The sequence below is a fragment of the Castanea sativa genome, chromosome 6 (assembly GCF_040712315.1).
Source record: "Castanea sativa cultivar Marrone di Chiusa Pesio chromosome 6, ASM4071231v1".
Taxonomy (NCBI): domain Eukaryota; kingdom Viridiplantae; phylum Streptophyta; class Magnoliopsida; order Fagales; family Fagaceae; genus Castanea; species Castanea sativa.
The window spans coordinates 22,563,276-22,586,327 of NC_134018.1; the positions used below are offsets into that span (position 1 = coordinate 22,563,276).

At 40.3% G+C, this 23,052-nt stretch overlaps 1 protein-coding gene across 1 annotated transcript; it reads right to left on the bottom strand.

The window, feature by feature from the left end:
• Positions 1-6,121: 6,121 nt before the first annotated feature.
• On the bottom strand, positions 6,122-6,718 carry LOC142639660 (uncharacterized). The gene has a single exon (XM_075813809.1). The coding sequence runs from the start codon at positions 6,716-6,718 to the stop codon at positions 6,122-6,124; it is 597 nt and encodes a 198-aa protein (XP_075669924.1).
• Between the last annotated feature and the right edge of the window lie 16,334 nt (positions 6,719-23,052).

Below are 23,052 nucleotides of genomic sequence, written 5' to 3' on the forward strand. Positions count from 1 at the left end.
CCCTACTTGAATGTTAGGAGGCCTCCACTATTTATAGAGGTGTTAGTTGATTAGAAAATAAGCTAGGTTTCCTTAAAAATTAAGTCCAATCAGCTTAAAAAATAAGGAAAAAAACATATGGGAAAATCCTTAAAAAAAAAGAGATTTAGATAAGAGTAAGCTAATTTTTCAGATCAGAACATGTTTCAATATTCTGATTATATCTTTTTACTCAAAATTCGGATTAAGCTAAAATTTTGATAGCTGAAGGAAAATTAAACTCTATACAACTTTTCCAGAAATAGCCTAGTTCGAATTATGAGTTCTACTATGCCAAAATTTCCTTGGAAAGTGAATCTGAAATCTGCTACTTGATTAGCACGTTTTTGAAGTGTTTTCCAACTCTAAAACTGTATTTGGACGAATTTTAAAGTTATTTTCATGATAAACCTCATCACAAAGTGATAATTAAGATTTTTTAATATAATTATTTTGAATATAATTATTCCAAAAGCCTAGTTATCTATAGCCTTTAAATATTATCAACTTAATTGTTTTAATCCCATGCAACAAATCTCATTTTAAGAAAAATACTCCACCAATCACATAAATTTATTTAATTAATTTCAATCATTAACCAATCAAAATTAATTTAAACTAATCACACGTGATCGGCTTCACCCTCATACAATGCATGCAGACCGTGAAAACTTGTTCTTGTAATATCTTTTAATCCGACGATCCGATTTGGGAATCGGGCATATCGTTGCGACCGTTTGAATCTCAAGATAATTTTTATGATATGCAATGAATGATTTAATGCATGTAATGTAACTATGATTTTTTGGGTACTTGACATGGTCATTTTAGTCATCTTTCAAAATTAAATTATGGGTGTAAAATTGAGTGTCTACAACACATATTAAAGTTTAATTAAGTTGAAGCATTTTCCTAAAATATAATATGAAAAAAAACATGTGTTTTATATATAAATGGCTACAAGACGGGTATTGGATCACTCGTCTTTGTCCTCACTTTTGGGAGGGTTCCTCCCCGACCTTGACTTGCTTGCCTCGTGGGTACCTACCACAGGATAGATATAAAAGTACGGATTTACCAATTAATGATGTGCTGAAATTGTCAGTGAGTTGTAGGCTCCAAATCACACCAATGGGTGCCTGTGGAATAAGAACAAATGAACCAAACAGAAGGCACCGGTGTGGTACCGGCTAAGAACCCTCCGGAGGTCAAGTTAGTGAATAAGAAATCTCTAAGAACTCTATAGTGAGAGAGCTAGGGATTTTTTGTGTACCTGAGAAAAGTGGAGGTCTTGTGTTTATATAGTGGTGAGTGGTGAATCGGAATCCCCTTAAAGTATGGATCTTTCCTTGCGGAGAGGGCTTGACGTATAGGGTTTCCAAGACTTCAAGGTCCCTTTCCATGTAAGGGAGATATGGGTGAGTAATGGGTTTTATTTGGTGTGTCGTGCAAGGTATTTCCATGTATAGGTATGCATGGGGACCAAGCTAGGCCATGGTGGACCCGTCGGTCACCCCTCTTTGTCGGCCCTTAAAGGGTTTCTTGTCAGCTTTATAGAGGTGCTCGTCGAGCACCATCCGCGGGATCATCAAGGCTCATGTTGTTGGCTTAGGTCTGTTGGTTTTTGTGGCATCGTTGGTGTCATCGGCTTTTTTGCACGATGCGTCTGGGTGTACTAAGCCCTTGTCAAAAATGCCATTATCAGCTGCCCCCCTAAGCCGTGATCCCGTCGGCCTTGGCTGACGGGCTACGGAGTACATGGGTATTTATGACCATTGATTTAGAGTCTTATTGAAGAGTGTGTCATTAAATGGTGTAGGCAACCTTAATCTTAAATGCTAGGTGACACGTGGCGTTCGTTGGTTGGCTTTGTTTCTAATCAAAAGTGTCGCTTCGTTTGTCGCGCTTCTTCATCCTATAAATAGTCCCCCCTCCCCTCATTTGTTCCCTTTATTTTCATTTTCGTTCTTGGAGAGATTTAAGGATCAGAGTGTTCCCGTCTGTTGTTCTTAGGCGCTGGTCCTTTGGATCAATCCGTCACCTTTGAGGAACCCGTCGCCTGGTAAGTTTTCTTCGTCTCTTTTTTTGTTGTCTATTCTTTTTGTTGGTCGTCATATATATAGAGACCCGTCGATTAGGATTTTAAAATACCTTCATCGCTTGTAGGTGAACAGATGTCAAGTGGTATAGAAGCGACGAGTGAACAGTCGTCGTCAATCCGTGAGGGTGTAGGCTACGACGAGGTCTACCCATCAGGTCATGGGCCTAAGGAGGGTTTAACTTGGTCCCCAGAAAGGGAACCGTCCGCTCATTCTCCTGACGAGGAGGAGGAGGAAGAGTATGAAGAGGATGAAGAAGACAACGACGAGGAAGAGGAAGGAGAGGAGAGGGACGATGAGGGGGAAAAGGAGAGTGATGAGGGAAGTCTTGAGGAAAGTGATGAGTTGCTAGACTAGAAGGATGGTAAGTGTAGTAGACCCTTTATCTTGCCTAAGATATGAACGGTGAACGATTTCTACCTGACCATGTCTCAAAAGGTCTTTATCACCCTTCGTGACCGTCACCAAATCCTTGATAGCATCCACATTCGTCTATCAGGAAAGTTCGAGAGATGTTACTTGGGTAAAATGGTAGATGTGGGAATGTATGATGCTATGTTCACCGTTGGGCTGAGGTTGTCGTTGACGAAACTGCACCTTCAACTTGACAATTACCTAGGATTATCTGTCAGTCAGATCGCGCCCAATGCGTGGAGGATTTTTATTGGTGACGAGGTGATATAGGGCCAGTTGAGTGGAGGGAACCGTCGGCTCATGCTTGACTAGTCCTTTTACTATTACAAGCCCCATCAAATATCATCATTAAAGGGCATCTACCATTTTTTAGCTAGGAAGTCGTCGCTCAGGCTTGTGTTTGATATGATTGATTCTAATAGAAACTGGAAGGATTGCTATTTTTTCATCAAGGGGACGGAGTGGGTGTGTAGGCTCGAAGAGTGGGCCAGTATGTGTGACGGGTTTGATAACACTTGGGGAATCATCCAGGAGTCTAGTGAGTGTTCAGCTTCTTGTATTTTTGATGATTTTAGTTTTGTATCTAAAACAAGATTTTTCTTATTTCTCAACTTCCGTCTGTCCCAAGATAACCGACGAGCAAGAAAACTTTCTAAGGAGGGTTTGGGAGATGGCTTTGGAGGAAAGGAAGTGGAAGGACTTGGTCACCCTTGACACCCTCCATGCCTTTTGCGGTGGTCTAGAGTCGATGCTTGTAGCTCGACGACTGCACGCTGCTTCACGTCGTTGTTAGTTTCTCTATCTGTTAGTGCTTTTGTTAATCCCTTATGTATACCTTGTCCATTGTCGTTATCAATTTTTTTTTTTTTTAATTTAAAATTTGTCCCATCATTTTTAGAGATAGAGATAGGTAGGCAAAGGGCACTGGTAAGGAAAGCGACTGTTACTTGTAAGCAGTAGGGGGAGACGTCTGTGTTGGCCCCCAAGGTGGTCCCCAAGACGACCAGTAAAAGGAAGAGCGAAACCAAGGACGACTGTCCACCCAAGAAAGGGACGGGTTTGTCGGCGGGGGACCAACGGCGTAAATCTCCTTCACCTCCTCACCAAGGCGTTGGTAAAGGCTTGATGATGGGTAAGGGCCCCATTGTCAACGACCCCGTTTGGAAGCTCCTTACGCACAAGGATTATGCTATCGAGATGGTCAGCTCGATCATCAAGGAGACGGACTTGGACCCCTGTATTGGGTATACCGCGGAAGACTTGGGGGCTTCCAGCCTTTACGACCTATCCAAGGTGTGTACCCGTCATCTTAAGTTTGCCAATTTTTGTGTGCTTTTCCTAATCTTCGTCGTTCTCTTTTATCTCAAGCATTGGTGCAGATGAAGGCCCTCCAGGACAGGTGTGAGGCCAACGAGGGGGTGATACGTTGGTTCCGCAAGCTTTAGGAAATTGAAAATAAGGAGCGAGAGCAGTATAAGGAGGCCGTTCGTACCATTAACAAAGAGCTGATGAATAAGCTTGTTGAGCTGGCGGAGGAGACTCTTCTGCGTGAGGAAGCAGAGAAGGCAAAGATTAACCTGGCGACAGAGCTGCCTACTTTTCGCGAATAGGTGGAGAAGGCCAGGGCCGACGCTGTGGCAGAGTTTCAGGCTTCTCAACCTTTCTTCGATACGTGTCGTGTCTATTATGGTGATGGGTTCGATGATTGATTGAAGAAAGTGGGAGCCATTTATCCCGACCTAGACTTGTCTTGGATTACCATAGACGACATCGTCTCGCCGACGTTCGCGAGCGATGACACTGTTAGCGATAATATCGTGGACTCCGTCCACACGGTTGAGCAGGAGGAGAAGGTTGCTAACGGTGTGGTTATTGCCTAGCCTGCCCCCAAGGGTCTCGATGCCGTTGAGTCTACCGTGGGCCCAATGACTACCGATGGTTCATTTGCCATGGATCCAGCTGCCCATGATGCTCCCCCATCCTGATTTCCTATCCTTTTCTTTTGTATCCAAATTTTTGTAGGATTACTTGTAAAACAGTAATTAATGCCCCTTTGGGCTTTTATGTAAAGGCATTTACCCTTCTGGGTTACATCTACTGTTTTTATTCGTTGCTTGCCCTTGTGATTTTATTTTATTGGTTATTTGGGAAGGTACCTCTATTACATTGATATTTTGTGCTATCTGTCCGTCCAGTAGAGCTTGGAAAATCCTTACAAGGCATCTGTTCATTCACCTCGTAGGTAGGGTTTAGGAGATTTTTCTAAGACCAGATACCCGTTAGTATTCTTGGTTACCCGTCCACCCCGTAGATAGGACTTAAAAAGAATTTTAAAGGTGAGGTACCCGTTGGTATCCTTGGTCGCCTGTCCACCTCGTAGGTAGGACTTGGCAAGATTTTTAAGACCAAGTACCCGTTAGTATCCTTGATCGACCGTCCACCCCGTAGGTAGGACTTAGTGTGGTTTAGATGATCCATTGAAGGGTAGAGACCAGAGCCACATTTCTAATAATGCATCCAAGTCTTATTAATAATGAAAAGTGCTAAAAAGAAACTCGACATCCTTGGATTCTTAACATCCTTTAACTTTCAACTTTTGATATAAAAATGGAAAAACGAAAAGAAAACGATAAAATAAGCTGCATCTGACTAATAATGGTAGTACTTCCTTAAGTGCTCGGTGTTCCATGGGTGATGGAGTCTCTGCCTGTCAAGGGTTTCCAAGTAGTAAGTCCCTTTCCTATGACAGTCGACGATCTTGTAGGGTCCCTCCCAATTGGGGCCCAGCTTGCCTTGTGAGGGATCCTTGGTGGTCGTTGTTACCTTTCTTAAGACCAGATCCTTTACTTGAAAGTGATGAGGCCTGACCTTGGAGTTGTAGTATTTTGCCATTAGGTCCTAAAAACGAGCCATCCTTTGTTCTGACACTACTCTGACGTCGTTAAGGAGGTCCAACTGCAGGCGTAATCCTTCTTCATTCCTTTCGCCATCATGATGGGATATTTGATAGCTGGTCGGCCTTATTTTTATTGGGATGATGGCCTTGTGCTCGTATGTGAGGCAGAAAGGTGTCTCTCTTGTAGGTGTGTGAGCTGTTGTCCTATATACCTATAGGACACTGGGTAACTCATTTAGTCATATACCCTTCACCACCTTAAGCCGAGTCTTAATCATTTTGAGCAGGGATTAGTTTGTGACTTCGACCTGTCCGTTGGCTTGGGGGTGAGTGGGAGAAGAGTAATGGTTCTTGATTCCAAACTGTTGGCAAAAGTCCTTGAATGCATCACTGTCAAATTGTCTACCATTGTCCGAGACAAAGACCCTAGGAATCCTGAAGCAGTAAATGACGCTCTTCCAAATGAAGCTTTAGCCAATTCTCTCTATGATAGTGGCTAGTGGCTCTGCCTCAACCCAACTAGTAAAGTAGTCGATCCTTATGACGAGGAACTTGAGCTATCATACAGTGATAGGGAAAGGTCCCACTATATCCAACCCCCACTGGGCGAATGGCCAGGGGGCGCTCATTGGTGTAAGCTCCTCCGTTGGTTGTCGTATGAGGTTACTGAATCGTTGGCACTTGTTGCACGCCCTTACATAGGACTGAGCATCCTTTTGCATAGTAGGCCAATAGTATCCAGCATTACTAGCTTGTGGACCAGTGAGCGTGCCCCCGAGTGGTTCCCGCATATTCCTTCATTCACTTTTCTCATGACATAGTCTGCTTCGCCGGGGGCTAGGCATCTTAGATATGGACGGGAGAAGCCCCTTTTGTAAAGGATGTCTCTAATCATTATGAAGCATGAAGATTGCACCTTCAGCCTACAAGAAGTGTCATGATCTTCTAGCAATGTCCCATTTCTGAGGTAGGATGTGATGGGCGTTGTCCAGTCAGTCCTTGGGAGGATGACCTGAACTTCCAATCTGTCGATGGTAGGGGCATATTGAATGAAGGATAATACGTTATTAGTAGTGTCCGTGTAATCTGCGGATGAAAATTTGGCCAGATAGTCTGCTTGCTCATTTTCATTTCTTGGGATCTGTATAAACTTGGCTGAAAATCCATCACCTGTCTTGCTTTTGACCATGCTTAGGTATTTCTTCATTCGTTCTCCTTTTACTTCATAATTATTGTTGATGTGTCCTACCACAACTTGCGAATCATAATGCACAACTGTGGACGTGACCATTGCCACTTTGACCAAGTCGATACCCGAGAGGATCGCTTCGTATTCTGCCTCGTTGTTGGTTGTTGAGAATTGGAGGCAGACTGCACACTTTATTGTATCTCCTTCTAGGGTTCATAGTAGGACCCTTGCTCCTTCTGCCCGTTGATTAGACGATTTGTCTATCCATACCATCCATGTCGTCGGTTCCTCTTTTTCAACTTCTCCTGTCGTGAACTCTACAATGAAGTCAGCTAGAGCTTGTGCTTTGATTGCGGTTTGGGGTCGGTATTGGACATTGAACTTATCGAGCTCTATGGCCCATAGGACCAGACATCCTACCACCCCTGGGTTATTCATTGTCCTCCATAGCGGCTTGTCAGTTTGAACCACTATGGTATGCACTTGGAAGTACAGCCTGAGTTTTCGTGCAACCGTGATCAGCACGAAGGTCGACGTTTCTATTAAGGGGTATCATCCTTCAGCTTCTCGCAGTGCTCGGCTGGTGTAGTAAAAAGGCAACTGCACTCGGTCTTCCTCTTGTACTAAGGTGGAACTGACGGCCGTCTGGGATTCGGCTAAGTAGAGGAAGAGCTCTCACCAGGTTTGGATGGGCTAAGCAATAGGGGAGACACGAGGTATGTCTTTAGCTCCTTGAACGCCTTCTGGCACTCGTCGATTCACTTGAAAGCCTTCCGCAGTACCTTGAAGAAGGGCAGACACTTATCCGTTGCTTTGGAGATGAACCTGTTAAGGGCTGCCACTCTATCGTTCTGGCTTTGCACTTCCTTGATGTTCTTCAAAGGGGCATCTCCATTATCGCTTGAACTTTGTTAGGATTGGCCTCTACACCACGCTGCGATACCATAAAACCTAGGAATTTTCCTAACGCCACACCGAACACACACTTGTTGGGATTGAGCTTTATGTCATGGAGGCAAAGGGTATCGAATGTTTCGCGAAGGTCATCTAAGTGGTTAGACTCCTTCGTGCTTTTTATGAGCATGTCGTCTACGTATACTTCCACGTTTCACCCTATATGTCGGGTGAACATTTTGTTCACAAGCCTTTGGTACATCGCCCCCGCGTTCTTTAAACCAAACGGCATGACTTTGTAGCAGAAAAGTCCTTGGCTTGTGACAAATAAGGTCTTCTTTTGGTCCGCTTCATCTAACCTGATCTGATTGTATCCGGAATAGGCGTCCATGAAGCTTAGTAACTAATGGCCAACTGTAGAGTCCACAAGGAGGTTAATACGCGGAAGTGGATAGCTATCCTTTGGGTAAGCTCTGTTTAGGTCAGTGAAGTCCACACACATTCTCCACTTGCCGTTTGCTTTTTGACCATGACCACGTTGACCAACCATTCGGGGTAGTAGACTTCCCTAATGAAATCTGCCTTTAGTAGCTTGCATATTTCTTCAAATATGGCTTTGTCCCTTTCTTGACGAAGCCCCTTTTCTTTTGTTAGACTGGAGGGAAGGATGGGCATATGTTAAGCTTGTGGACCATGGTACTTGGATTGATCCTTGGCATATCCTTATGGCTCCAAGTGAAGATGTCCCGATTGTTTTTTAGGAAGATGACAAGCTTTCTGTGAATTGAAGGGTGAGCTCAGTTGCCGATACGAGTGGTTCGGCTGGGAACGTTATCGTCCAAGGAAACTTCCTTCAGGTCCTCCATTAGCTTTACTGCTATCTGTTAGGATTAGTGCCCTTAAATCCTATTGTATGATGCTATGTATGATATTATGTATGACATTATGTATGACATGATGTATGACTTAATATTGTGTTTGATAAAGTTATTTTATTATTATCTAAAATAATGGTAACATGAATATGGGACATTATCATATAGTCCATGAGATGCATTGTATGTGATTTATGTGAAAAGTCACAGAAGATGTAAATCACAAGTTCTTTGTAAACTCAGAATTTATAGTTCGTAGTCGGTGATGAAATTGGGCATTTCAACTGCGAAGACTATAACGTGTCAACTAAGATGATTTGTCTTGATCATGGAAGTGGTGACTTCTAGTCGATATGTTTATATGTTTTAAGAGTTAAGACATATTGAACAGGACCGCTGTGAGATTTATTATTCTCATAATGACTGTCAAATGAATAATAAATCTCACGACTTCTATTTGCATGAACTCTTAATCCTGAGAGAATAATGGACCTGATCATGAAGTGTAGGTTGCTTTGATATATCAGGAGTGAGATCTGAAGTGACGGTCAAAACCTCAGTATATTGGGCAGCCACATTTAGTGTTGATGGAACATATATTCTCAAGATGGAATTCATAGTCTCTTAATGGAGATATAAAATATTCCCTTGAGATAAGTTTAATGGTTTCAGTTATTCAGAGAGTTAGGCCTAACCACTTTAGTAAGAAATTACTAAAGTATATATTTATGAAATTGGATTTCATAAATATATAATGAATAACTTTAAAGAATTAAACCGGGTACTCAAGGATAAGATGTAGTAATTTACAAAGTGGCAGTCTACGTTTATGACTTTGTGTTACTACGAATATTTTATGAAGGGGTTACGTGTATAATAAAGTCTTGGGATATAATTTATTAATAAGGCCTAGAGTGCAATTATATTTATATAGTGGTATTAAATATAATTAATGGTAACTTTGGACTTGTCAAGAGTTGACGGAAAAGCCCAAGGCCCATTAGAGCTAGTGTCTTATTGGTCCCTTTTGGTCCCACTCCAAGCCACACACTAAAGCCCAATTGGAAAGGCCCAATAGGCCAACCCAATTAGATAATCAGTTAGTTATAAAGGGAGAAACATACAGAATTTTTAGAAGAAGAGTTTAGAAAAGAAAAAAAAAAAAACGGTGTGTGAGAGAGTATGAGACACACTTTCATTCTTCCTTTGAAAAACTGATTGAGAGACCACACATCTTGGGCGTAAAGTGGAATTGGAGTGAAGATTAAAAGTGTTCCCAAGTACTTCTAATCTTTGTTTTGAATTTGTCCACACCAAGGTACGCTATCTTGTTCTTAAATTCTGAAATTTACATTGTGCACGTTATCAATCATGAATGAAATAGATCCTAGTTCGTCGCTTCCGCTGTGGGTTTTGTATGAGATACAAAAACCCGAATTTTTTCTTCAATTGGTATCAGAGCCAGGTTTTCATATCATGATTGTATAGCGTGTGATTGAATTTTAGAATTTAAGAAAACCGATATCTTTGTGTTTTCAAATTTCTGCATAAAAATATTGTTCCATAAATTTTGTGTGCATTGATAAATATATGTGATATATTGTTATGCTTGTGCACGAATGGGTCATTAATTCTATAACCATTAATGGAAGAATATGATTGAATGTTAATGCTTTATAGCCATTGAAATATGTATGGGCACATTCAAAATGATAACCACTTTTTACATTCTATACATGTTCCATACGGATGGATAGGTGGTTATTGAAATGGATGGTAGTTATTTAAAAAAATAACTACCATTTCATTCACGGATGGAAGTTGTACCAATATATATAAATAACTACCTTTTGCATGCATTCATCGTTGCACCGTTTGAATTGGAAGTGGAATTGCATGGATTGCATGGGAAGTTCAATTGGTGCATTTTTGACTTTGTCTTGTTGCATGTTTCGTCCTTTATTGCATGAAATGTGCTTTGGTTTATTTAGATTGCATGGTACGGATTGGCACACTTGCAATGAATCAAAGCCTTCTTTCATGAATTGTCTTGGAGTTTATTTTTTCTTGATGGCCCACCGTGACTTAAGGAAAAGACAAGTCAATGGCATATATATATAAAATGTAATAATTATATATTATATATATTAATTTGTATATTATATTATATATAATATAATATAGATTTTTATATATAATAAAGATTTTTATTACGTTATATATATATATATATATATTTATATACATTAATGCTAGTTTAATGAAATTTATTCCTAATTAGATTAGGATTATATTTTTTCACGTGTCTAGCATTATTATCATTCTTGATCTTAAAAACTTTTATTTTAAAATATCTAGTGAGAGAGAGATTCAAGGGTTGGATCTCACGGCCTCCATTGTTGGTTCATAGTAGTGTGAAATATATACTTTGTCTTTGCCTCGAGCTTAGCATTCCATGCGGAGAGTATTTATTTCATGGTCCTACAAGATTGAATTTCTTGGTTTATAGTGGTTTGATAAACACCTTGTCTTAGCTTCGAGCTTTGCATTCCATGCGGAGGGTGTTTTATCATGGTACTACAAAATAAGCCTGTTAAAGAGATGAGATGTGGTTGCACATAATTCTAGACAATGGTATACACTAGACTAAGTATTTTAGTATCCTCTATGCTGAGTTCTTACTATTATTACTTAGAGGCTAAATGTAAAACGGCATATTATTAGTGTTTGATAAGAGTTATCATGATAGCACTAATAATGAGAATAATTCTCAATCAATCATAGTATTTTATGTTCACTCTATGCTGAGGGATATTGAATATGAGATTGGGTTGTCGTTGCATATGTTATTTTATGGTTTTATTAAGGTTCCATATTATATGCTTTTATGCTAAATTGATAATGTCTAATTTACTTATTATATTCATGTTTATTATTTTCAGATTTTGTCATGGCATCATTTAGCCTACTTGTTTCTATTCTTAACCAAAACAAACTGACTGGATCCAACTATGTTGATTGGAAAAGAAATTTGGACATTGTTCTTACTGCTGAAGAGCACAAATATGTGCTTACTCAACCATGTCCCACCTTTCCTTCATTAGATGCTCCTCTTGAGGAAAAACAGCGATATGATCATTGGCAGAAATCTAATGAGATGGCCAAGTGCTACATCCTAGCATCTATCTCAAATGTTCTACAGCATCAAATGCAGGATGTAGAACTTGCTTCGGACATAATGCATAGTCTGAAGGAGATGTTTGGTGAGCAAGGCCGTTCTGCAAGGCAAGAAACCATGAGGCAAATTTATAATACCAAAATGGCTGCAGGAAGTTCAATGAGAGAGCATTGTCTTAGGATGATTGCTAATCTGAACACATTAGAAGTTTTAGGTGCCGACATTGATGGAGAATCCCAAGTGGATATGATACTCCAGTCACTACCAGAATCATTCAAGGAATTCAGACTCAATTATAACATGAACAAAAAGATTTATTCTTTGTCTGAATTAATGAATGAGTTAGTGGCGGCAGAAGGCATCCTTGGTACTTCTAGTGTTGAAGCCAATGTGGGTGAAGCTTCTACTTCTCAACCTAAGTCGAAAGGCAAGGGTAAGAAGAAGAAGAAGAAGGACTTCACTAAGAAAGATGGTAAACAAATTGCCTTAGGGGTTGCCAACAAAGGAAAGAAAACCAAAGGAAAGTGTTTCCATTGTGGTGAGAAAGGACATTGGAAGAGGAATTGTCCAACATTCAAGGCTGCCAAGAATAAGGGTATGAAAAGTTCATTTCTTCTTGAAATATGTTTGGTACAGAATCCAACAGATTCCTGGTGTGTGGATTCAGGTTGTACTAATCATATCTGCAATTCTTTGCAGGGGTTCCAGGAGACCAGAAAGTTGAATGAGGGAGAACTATTTCTTACTTTGGCTGATGGGAGCAAGATTCCGGTTGAAACTGTTGGAGTGTTTAATTTGTGTTTTAAGTCTAGAGTTTTAATATTGGAAGACTGTTTGTATGTACCTAATGTTCGTAGGAATTTAATTTCTGCAACTTACTTAGGTAAACATGGATATTGTGTTATCCTGAAAGACAATGTTGTAATAAAGAAGGATAAAGTGTTTATCTGTTCTGGCAATATTGTGGATGGTCTTTATATTTTAACTCCTGATAAGCATGAATTATACAATTCTGAATTAGATAGTAACTCACATGTGAAATCATCAAAGAGAAAGTTTCCTTCTACTAGGGATGCATATCTATGACACTTACGTTTAGGTCATATTAATTCAAATAGGATTCAAAGACTAATCAAAGATGGACTTTTACAGCCCATGGACTTTGATGGTTTTCCAGTTTGCGAATCTTGTTTGGAAGGTAAGATGATCAAACGACCTTTTAATGCAAAGGGCAGAAGAGCCCAAGATTTGCTAGAACTAGTACATTCAGATGTATGTGGTCCTACGTCAATCCAAGCATGAGGTGGCTATGAGTATTTCATTACTTTCACTGATGATTACTCGAGATTTGGTTATGTGTACCTAATGAAACGGAAGTCCGAAGCCTTTGAAAAGTTCAAAGAGTTTAGGGCTGAAGTTGAGAATCAATCGGGTAAACACATAAAGGCCATTCGATCTGATCGAGGTGGCGAATACCTTCTTGGTTATTTCAAGGATTACTTGACTGAAAATGGGATTATATCCCAGTTGACTGCACCTGGAATTCCACAACAAAATGGTGTAGCAGAAAGAAGGAATAGGACTCTTTTAGATATGGTTAGGTCCATGTTGAGTTATTCGACTCTACCAATTTCTTTTTGGGGATATGCCTTAAATACTGCAATGTATCTTCTGAATTTAGTACCTTCGAAGTCTATTCCTAAAACACCTGTAGAGTTGTGGAATGGGCGTAAGCCTAGTATGAGACATCTCCACATTTGGGGTTGTCCAGCACATGTGTTGAAAGGAAAGTCTGACAAGTTACAGTCTAAAACAGAAGTGGTATTTTTTGTAGGGCATCCAAAAGGAACAGTTGGAGGTTTATTCTATAGTCATAAGGATAATAAAGTGTTTGTTAACACAAATGCCAAATTCTTGGAAATTGACTATATGAATAATTTTACTCCTAGAAGTAGAGTTGTCTTGGCTGAAATGAATGAACCGATAGTTGAACAACCAATGGATGAAACTAGGGATGATATGATTGTATTAGATACACCACAAGATACTACTCATGAGATGTCTAGTACACAAGTGCCTCGTCGTAGTGGGAGAATTGCTCGGCCTCCTATAAGATTCATAGGTTTGGGAGAAACTTATGAGGCTATCTTAGAAGAGGCTGAATCGGATCCTTACACTTATGATGAAGCAATGAATGATATAGATGCACATCATTGGGTCCAAGCTATGAAATCTGAATTGGATTCTATGGATTCCAATCATGTATGGGATCTTATAAAGGCGCCTAACGGCATTAAACCTGTTGGTTGCAAATGGGTTTACAAGAGAAAGAGAGGGATAGATGGAAAGGTTGAAACCTTTAAAGCAAAACTAGTGGCGAAAGGGTATACACAAAAAGAAGGTATTGATTATGATGAAACTTTTTCGCCAGTAGCCATGCTTAAATCTATCAGAATTCTCTTATCCATTGCTGCTCATTATGATTATGAGATTTGGCAAATGGATGTCAAGACTGCATTTCTTAATGGCAATCTTGAAGAAGAAATATACATGTTGCAACCAGAAGGTTTCATAGCAAAGAACCAAGAGCATATGGTATGCAAGTTGAATAGGTCCATTTATGGACTTAAACAAGCATCTAGGTCATGGAACATCAGATTTGATCAAGCAATCAAGTCATTTGGTTTTGAACAAAATCTTGATGAACTATGTGTGTACAAAAGACATCGAGACAAAGTAGTCATGTTCCTAGTGCTTTATGTTGATGATATTCTACTCATTGGGAATGATGTAGGGGTAATGTCATCGGTTAAAGTTTGGTTGTCAAGCCAATTTGATATGAAGGACTTGGGTGAGGCTAACTTTATTCTAGGGATCAAGCTTTGGCAAGATTGCAAGAATAACATGTTAGGCTTATCACAAGCTGGATATATAGATAAGGTCCTAGAACGGTTTAGCATGCAAAACTCCAAGAAAGGATTGCTTGGAGTTCCTCTGTCTGATGACCAAAGGCCTAAGACTCAAGAGGAAGAAAATATGATGAGACAAGTTCCTTATGCTTCTGCAGTGGGAAGTCTCATGTATGCCATGCTTTGTACTAGACCAGATATTTGTTATTCAGTAGGCATGGTCAGCCGATATCAATCAAATCCAGGACCAAAACATTGGCAAGCTGTAAAGCATATTCTCAAGTATCTTAGGAGAACGAGAGATTATATGCTTGTTTACCATAGTGAGGATTTGATTCCCATTGGCTATACAGATTCAGACTTTCAGTCAGATCTAGATTTCAGAAAATCCACTTCAGGATGTGTTTTCACCTTGGGAGGTGGAGCCATAAGTTGGAGGAGCGTTAAGCAATCTTGTATTGCGGACTCCACCATGGAAGCCGAGTATGTTGCTGCTTGTGAAGCAGCAAAGGAGGCTGTTTGGCTCAAGAAATTCCTTTCTGATCTTGGTGTTGTGAGAATGGAGCAAGTTCCCATCACATTGTTTTGTGACAATAGTGGAGCGGTTGCACAATCCAAAGATCCAAGGAATCACAAGAAAGGAAAGCACATTGAGAGGAAGTACCACATCATTCGAGACATTGTTGCTCGTGGAGATGTTGTGGTAGCAAAGATTGAAAGTGCAAATAATCTAGCAGATCCCTTTACCAAAGCCTTGCCTCAAAGGACTTTCGAGTCACATTTGGAGGGAATGGGAGTTTGATTAGTGCACAATAGTCTTTAGGGCAAGTGAGAGATTGTTAGAATTAGTGCCCTTAAATCCTATTGTATGATATTATGTATGACATTATGTATGACTTAGTATTGTGTTTGATAAAGTTATTTTATTATTATCTAAAATAATGGTAACATGAATATGGGACATTATCATATAGTCCATGAGATGCATTGTATGTGATTTATGTGAAAAGTCATAGGAGATGTAAATCACAAGTTCTTTGTAAACTCAAAATTTATAGTTCGTAGTCGGTGATGAAATTGGGCATTTCATCTGCGAAGACTATAACGTGTCAACTAAGATGATTTGTCTTATTCATGGAAGTGGTGACTTCTAGTTGATATGTTGATATGTTTTAAGAGTTAAGACATATTGAACAGGACCGCTGTGAGATTTATTATTCTCATAATGACTGTCAAATGAATAATAAATCTCACGACTTCTATTTGCATGAACTCTTAATCCTGAGAGAATAATGGACCTGATCATGAAGTGTAGGTTGCTTTGATATATCAGGAGTGAGATCTGAAGTGACGGTCAAAACCTCAGTATATTGGGCAGCCACATTTAGTGTTGATGGAACATATATTCTCAAGATAGAATTCATAGTCTCTTAATGGAGATATAAAATATTCCCTTGAGATAAGTTTAATGGTTTCAGTTATTCAGAGAGTTAGGCCTAACCACTTTAGTAAGAAATTACTAAAGTATATATTTATGAAATTGGATTTCATAAATATATAATGAATAACTTTAAAGAATTAAACCGGGTACTCAAGGATAAGATGTAGTAATTTACAAAGTGGCAGTCTACGTTTATGACTTTGTGTTACTACGAATATTTTATGAAGGGGTTACGTGTATAATAAAGTCTTGGGATATAATTTATTAATAAGGCCTAAAGTGCAATTATATTTATATAGTGGTATTAAATATAATTAATGGTAACTTTGGACTTGTCAAGAGTTGACGGAAAAGCCCAAGGCCCATTAGAGCTAGTGTCTTATTGGTCCCTTTTGGTCCCACTCCAAGCCACACACTAAAGCCCAATTGGAAAGACCCAATAGGCCAACCCAATTAGATAATCAGTTAGTTATAAAGGGAGAAACATACAGAATTTTTAGAAGAAGAGTTTAGAAAAGAAAAAAAAAACGGTGTGTGAGAGAGTGTGAGACACACTTTCATTCTCCCTTTGAAAAACTGATTGAGAGACCACACATCTTGGGCGTAAAGTGGAATTGGAGTGAAGATTAAAAGTGTTCCCAAGTGCTTCTAATCTTTGTTTTGAATTTGTCCACACCAAGGTACGCTATCTTGTTCTTAAATTCTGAAATTTACATTGTGCACGTTATCAATCATGAATGAAATAGATCCTAATTCGTCGCTTCCGCTGTGGGTTTTGTATGAGATACAAAAACTAGAATTTTTCCTTCACTATCCTCATTTCTTTAATATTCAAGGCCTGTAGGTGATCATCTATTTCTAGCATGGTGACATAACATTCGCAAGCGGCCATTTGGTCCCCTCGTCTTTCCCCTATCCCGTATTCCATCGGGTACTTTATTAGTAGGAGGTATGTGGACGTAGCTGTCTTCCATGAGTTAAGCGTCGGTCGACCAATGATGGCATTGTAGGCAGAGGAGCAATCAACCACTAGGAAACTAACATCCTTCATGAGCTGTTGAGGGTACGTCTTGATAATTAACGGCAGGGTGATGGTTCCAATGGGGTAGACCTTGGTGCCCCTAAACCCTACTAACAGCGTGTCAAAGGGTAGGAGGTGTTCCCTATCAATCCTCATTTGCTGGAATGCCGGGTAGTAGAGGATATCCATCGAGCTTCCATTGTCTAGTAGAACTCGTCAAGTGGTGAAATCTGCAATTGACTGGGTGATGACGAAGGCATCGTCATGAGGGTGGTGTAGTCATCTAGCGTCGTCTTCTGTGAAGTTGATGACGGGGCTGTCAACCTTGGTTGCCTTAGGAGGCCATTCAGAGATTTGGATGCTTTACACCATACGCAAATACATCTTCCTCGCCTTTTTAGTCGATCTTGCCTTAAAGTTTCCTCCCACGATTACCCTTATCTCTTCAAGTGGGGCTCTAGGTCTTTCCTCGGCTATTCGGTTGGTTTCAAAGTCCCTAGGTGGGTTCTCTCTTCACCTAACGAATTGCTGCAACTTCCCCTGCTTGATGAGTGCTTTGATTTGCTGCTTGAGGTCATAGCATTCGAAGGTGTCATGCTCGTGGTCTAGGTGGAAGTGACACTGCTTATTTTGGGGCCTTTTTTTCGGATTGCCCTTTAACTTATTTGGCCATGTCAAGGTCGTGTCTTCTCTTATCTACATAAGTACTTGATCCAATGGAACGTTCAAAGGGGTGAAGTTCGTCACTCGCCCCTGCTGCAGCCTTGACCTTTTATCATCCCATCGGTCACTCATTTTGGGCTGTCTTCCTGCCCCTATCTAGATGAGGGTCGTCTTGTCTTTGTCTCTTCCTTGGCTTGTCCTTTCAAGCTATCATCGCGTCTTCGGTGTTCATGTACTTCGTGGCTTTATACAACGTTTCGGCCATTTTCTTTGGATCATTTTTGTAGAGGGAGAATAGAAACTCCCTTGGCTGTAATCCCTGGGTGAAGGCAGCGACAAGGACCTTGTCGTCGGCTTCGTCAATCAAAAGGGCCTCTTTGTTAAAATGGGTCCGGTATGACCCTAGGCTTTCATCTTCCCGTTGTGTAATGCTCAGTATGGCTGCCGAGGAGCTTTTATGTCTCTGTCCCTTGATGAAGTGCGTGACAAAGTGTCCACTCAACTCTTTGAAGGTGGAGACAATGTTCGGGGTAAGTTTGCTAAACCACGACCTTGCCGGCCCCTTCAGCGTGGTAGGAAAGGCTCTGCACATGATTTCGTTCGAAACCCCTTGCAAGTGCTAAGGATTTTGAATGACTCTAGGTGGTCGAGTAGGTCCCTCGACCTGTTATACACCTTTACCTACGACATCCGAAATTTTGCTGGAAGGAGGAAAAAAGTCACTTGAGTAGTGAATGGAGAGTCCATCCGGTGGACCAATTCGTCCAAATTGGTCAAAACCTATCCCCTCATGGCATTCATCATCATATCCATTTTCTCCTTCATCATTTGCATATCCTGGGTCATACGCATCACGCTTACCTCTATTTCGGAGGGGCAGCTAGTATTTTTCGAAACGTCCCTTTTGCTGGGGATGTTGCTTTCTTCCTGGTCTTCCCTCTCCTATATGTCCCCCGTTGGTAGATGACTACTGTTCTGTTCGTCGATATCCCGCTCATTGCGTTGTCTTTGCTCATTCCTTTGGTTCAGATGTTGCTCTAACTCTTGGTTTCGCTGGGTGAGTCGCTCCATCGCTGCAGCTAGGGTCTGCACCTGTCTTTCCAGGGCATTAGATGGGTTCCTTGTTTCCTGGTTGATAGTAGCCATTGAGCGTGTCTGGACCATGCAACTATTTTGTGTCTGAGGCAATGATATGGTTAATCATAATTGTGGTCCCCACAGACAATGCAAACTGATGATGTGCTAAAATCATTAGTGAGTTGTAGGCTCCAAATCACTCCAATGGGTGCCTGTGGAATAAGAACAAATGAACCAAACAGAAGGCACCGGTGTGGTACCAGTCAAGAACCCTTTGAAGGTTAAGTTAGTGAATGAGAAATCTCTACGAACTCTATAGTGAGAGAGCTAAGGATTTTTCACGTACCTGATAAAAGTGGAGGTCTAGTTCTTATATAGTGGTGAATGGTGAATTGGTATCCCCTCGAAGTGGGGATCTTTCCTTGCGAAGAGGGCTTGGTGCGTAGGGTTTTGTGGATTTCAGGGTCCCTTTCCATGTAAGGGAGATATGAGTGAGTAATGGGTTTTATTTGGTGTGTCGTGCAAGGTATTTCCATGTATAGGTATGTGTGGGGATCAAGCTAGGCCATGGTGGACCCGTCGGTCACCCCTCCTCGTCAGCCCTTAAAGGGTTTCCCATCGGCTTTATAGAGGTGCCCTTAGAGCACCATCTACGGGGTCGTCAAAGGTCATGTCATTGGCTTAGGTCTGTTGGTTTTTGTGACGTCGTTGATGTCGTCGGTTTCTTTGCACAATGCGTCTAGGTGTACTAAGCCTTTGTAAAAAATGCCATTATCACCAATGATCCCTAAAACCAAGTCACAACGCTATCACATTCCAACAATAGGGTTAAGCCCTAGTAAAGCAGTTGGATGGAGTAAAGGTCAATAGCTTGAGAGCAAGTGCAACCACTGTTTTTACCCTTTATTGCCTAGCTAGTTATAGTGGGTGATCTCCTTGGCTTTGGAAGCGTTCACATCAATAAGGCGAAGGTTGTGATCAACAATGAGAGAGGAGTTGATTGATGAAGTCAGTAGTCTTCTCTAAAATTTCTCTTAACTTGGTCTTTTTTTTTTTTTTTTTTTGATAAATGGTTTGGGTTTTGGGATGGGAGATAAATACCATTATCTGACCTGCCCTCGTTTTGGGTTTGAGGAAAAAAACCCACATTTGCCCTAATCTCTTGGTGGGGTGACCATTATGTCAAGTTTGAGTTTAGTATTTGTAGGTTGGATGTTTATGGCATTTCCATGTTTTATACTTAATACAAACCACTTTTAGTTTTCTTTAAAAAAAAATGTTATAACACATGATTATTTTTTAAAAGAAATAGGTACTGATTTTATAACACATGATTACATAATGTTATAATATGCTTATTATTAACTATGCATATAACAATAAGAAATATAAATTCATGTTTTTAACTTGCTTCACCTTCCCTTAAACTCCGATTCTTCCTATAACTGACCAGTGGTTTCTCTGTTGCTTTGAGAGTTAGTCTTCTAACTTCTCACACATAGTAGAATATCTTGTCCCTTCTTTACGAGGGTGTTGTTAGTCTCCTTGGAATAACTAGATTATTCCTTGGCTAGTGATTTTTTCAGGGGTCTAGGGAAACAAGAGTGTTGTTATTTGTCTTTCCTCTATCCTATGGAGGATCTCGCACAGAGTTGGAGTCGTCTTACTTTGTTTGAGAGGGAAGGCCTGGGGTGCTGCCCTACAAATGAAAGGAGCTCCTTGGATTTTTCCATAACTGCTAAGTTTCTTACAAAGTGAGCCCTTAATGTTGATGTTCTTTCCTGAAGCTTTACTCCTCTGTGGAGAGCTTGCAACGACTTCAAGATCCAAAATTTGGGAGATCATAAAATCCTTTTCAACTTTGATAATAAGCTTGATGTTGACAGAATTCTTCAGAATGAGCCTGTGTTTTGGTAAACATTTAGTCGTGATGCAGCGTTATGAAAAAGATGTACTAATAGAAGATCTTACGTTTGAAAGGACTCATTTTTGGGTTCAAATTCATGGTATTCCCTAACGGTATATGACCATGGAAGTTGCTTAGAAAATTTGTGTTGTTGTGGGGGATGTCATTCGACCCTCAGAGCCTAAGGAGTTTGATGGTGGTGCTTTTCTGCGGATGAAGGTATTGATTGACTTGTCACTCCCGTTATGTCATGGACGTCTTATCTCTTTAAATAACGATAAGCAAACCTGGATAACATTCAAGTATGAATGATTACCGAATTTGTGCTATTGGTGTGGTCGCCTCACGCATGTTGATAGGGACTGCGATTTATGGATTAATAGTGAGGGCACCCTACAACTCGAGCAAAGGAAATTCGGACCTCACCTTCGAGCACCTATGTTTGTGCCTTCAGAAAGAACGTGCTCAACGTTCCGGGATTCTACTTTGCCAATTCGACACCCTCTGCTCCATCTTCTAATCACAGGAATCAATTTGCAGCAGCGAATCATGATGGTGCCGCAATCCCAACTCGCCCAACATCTCTTCCCACCATGCTGGAGCAATTAATACAGCGAAGTAGTTAGCAAGGAATTGATATGGTCATTTCAGAAAAACCTAATCCTGAACGTAACGTAAGGTCTGCTTTTAATTCCCTTATTGATACTATTCCTGAAGAGGCGTTTAGCATCAATTCCAATATTAGTGGGTGTTTCAGTAATCCTTCTGTTTTTGAATCACAATTGACAGAGATTGATGAGGAGTTAAGTCAATTAAAAAAAGTGTACTCTACCCTTCCAGTTTTTTTTTGGCCTAGAACCACATGCCCCTATTTCCAATCTAAATGAGTCACGCGCTGAGCAAGAGGATACTAGGGCGTCATCAATGTGGACTCGTAGAGCTAGACTTGAGTTCTCCAATGGCAATATACAGCTTGAGCAAACTGTTCGATACAAACAAGATTCATTAGCAGTGGAGGAAAATAACGGTTTACCTGCTAAGTGTCAACAATTTTCTTAGGATGGTGTTGATGTTTCTATTGGTTTGTTAGGAGCTGGTTGCCATCCCCCTAGCAACAATGAGTTGCCTAGCATGGAACTGTTATGAGCTTGGGAACCTACGTATAGGTAAGGAGCTTGTTGATTTCAGACGGGCAAAAGATCCCTCTGTCGTATTTTTAGATGACACTATGGTAGATGAAGCAAGGCAAGAGATGATACAACGCAATATTGAATTTGATCACCAATAGGTAGTACTAAGAGAAGGCATAAGTGGTGGTTTGGTCCTTTTTTGGAAATCTTCCATTAATTAGAAGATTGATGGATTTGATAAATATCACATAGATGCAACCATTGACAAAAATATAGATAACAAATGGCGAATGACTAGTTTCTATAGGGAACCAAAGACAACAAGAAGAATTGAAGCTTGGAATTTATAGGTCCTTAATCTTGTTCAGATATTCCATGGCTATGCATGGGAGATTTTAATGAGATTACCAAACAAGAAGAAAAAGTGGGGGGAGCAATTCGGTCACACAGTCAGATGCAACTATTTCGTGATGTAATTGATGAATTTAGCTTTATGGATTTAGGATTTATGGGTCTGAAATTTACTTGGAGTAGGCACTTTGAGAATGGTAGTTCAATTTGGGAAAGGTTAGACAAGGGTATGGCTACAAATAATTGGTTTTTGAAATTTCCAGATATAAGGGTCCATCATCTACATAGTGATTCCTTGGATCATTGTCCCATTTTATTAATTTTTCTAGTATTGATTCCCCATCATGAAAAAAAACTCATTCGATTCGAAGAGATGTGGCTGTCGAATTCTAGTTGTGAAGAGATAGTGTAGTGTGCTTGGAATTCTAATGTCGGGCCAGGTTTGGAAAGGAAAATATTGGCCAAGGTGGAAACGTGTGGTAAGGATTCATTGTGGTGGAACAAAAACATTTTTGGCAACGTTAGGTAAGAGTTGGAAAGGAAAAAAAATGCTTCGTAGGACAGAGAATGAAGCTATTAGAAATGGCGACAATCAACAGGTTCAACTTTTGAAAGCTGAAATTAATTTACACTTGGATAGAGAGGCTCGGATATGAGCACAACACTCTTGACTTTTGTGGGCAAGCCAAGGTGATAGAAACACTAAACACTTCCTTAGTTGTGCCACTAAAATATACCATAGAAATTTGATTGTCGGAATCAGAGATGACCAGGACACTTGGAGAGCTTAACCTGATGAGGTAGCCTCTGTTTTGACAAAATACTACCAGGAGCTTTTCACTACCACTAGGCCGGATGTGTTTATTGGTGTTTTGGCCCATATCCCTCATGTTATAATTGATGAGATGAACCTCTCCCTAAGCCGTGAGTTTACACAGTGTGAGGTTTGTACTGCTTTGAAACAAATGGCTCAACTTAAAGCTTTGGGTCC

Bases quoted from the DNA above. Each gene is read 5' to 3' on its own strand.
- LOC142639660 (XM_075813809.1), bottom strand. From the start codon at position 6,718: ATGGTCACGTCCACAGTTGTGCATTATGATTCGCAAGTTGTGGTAGGA.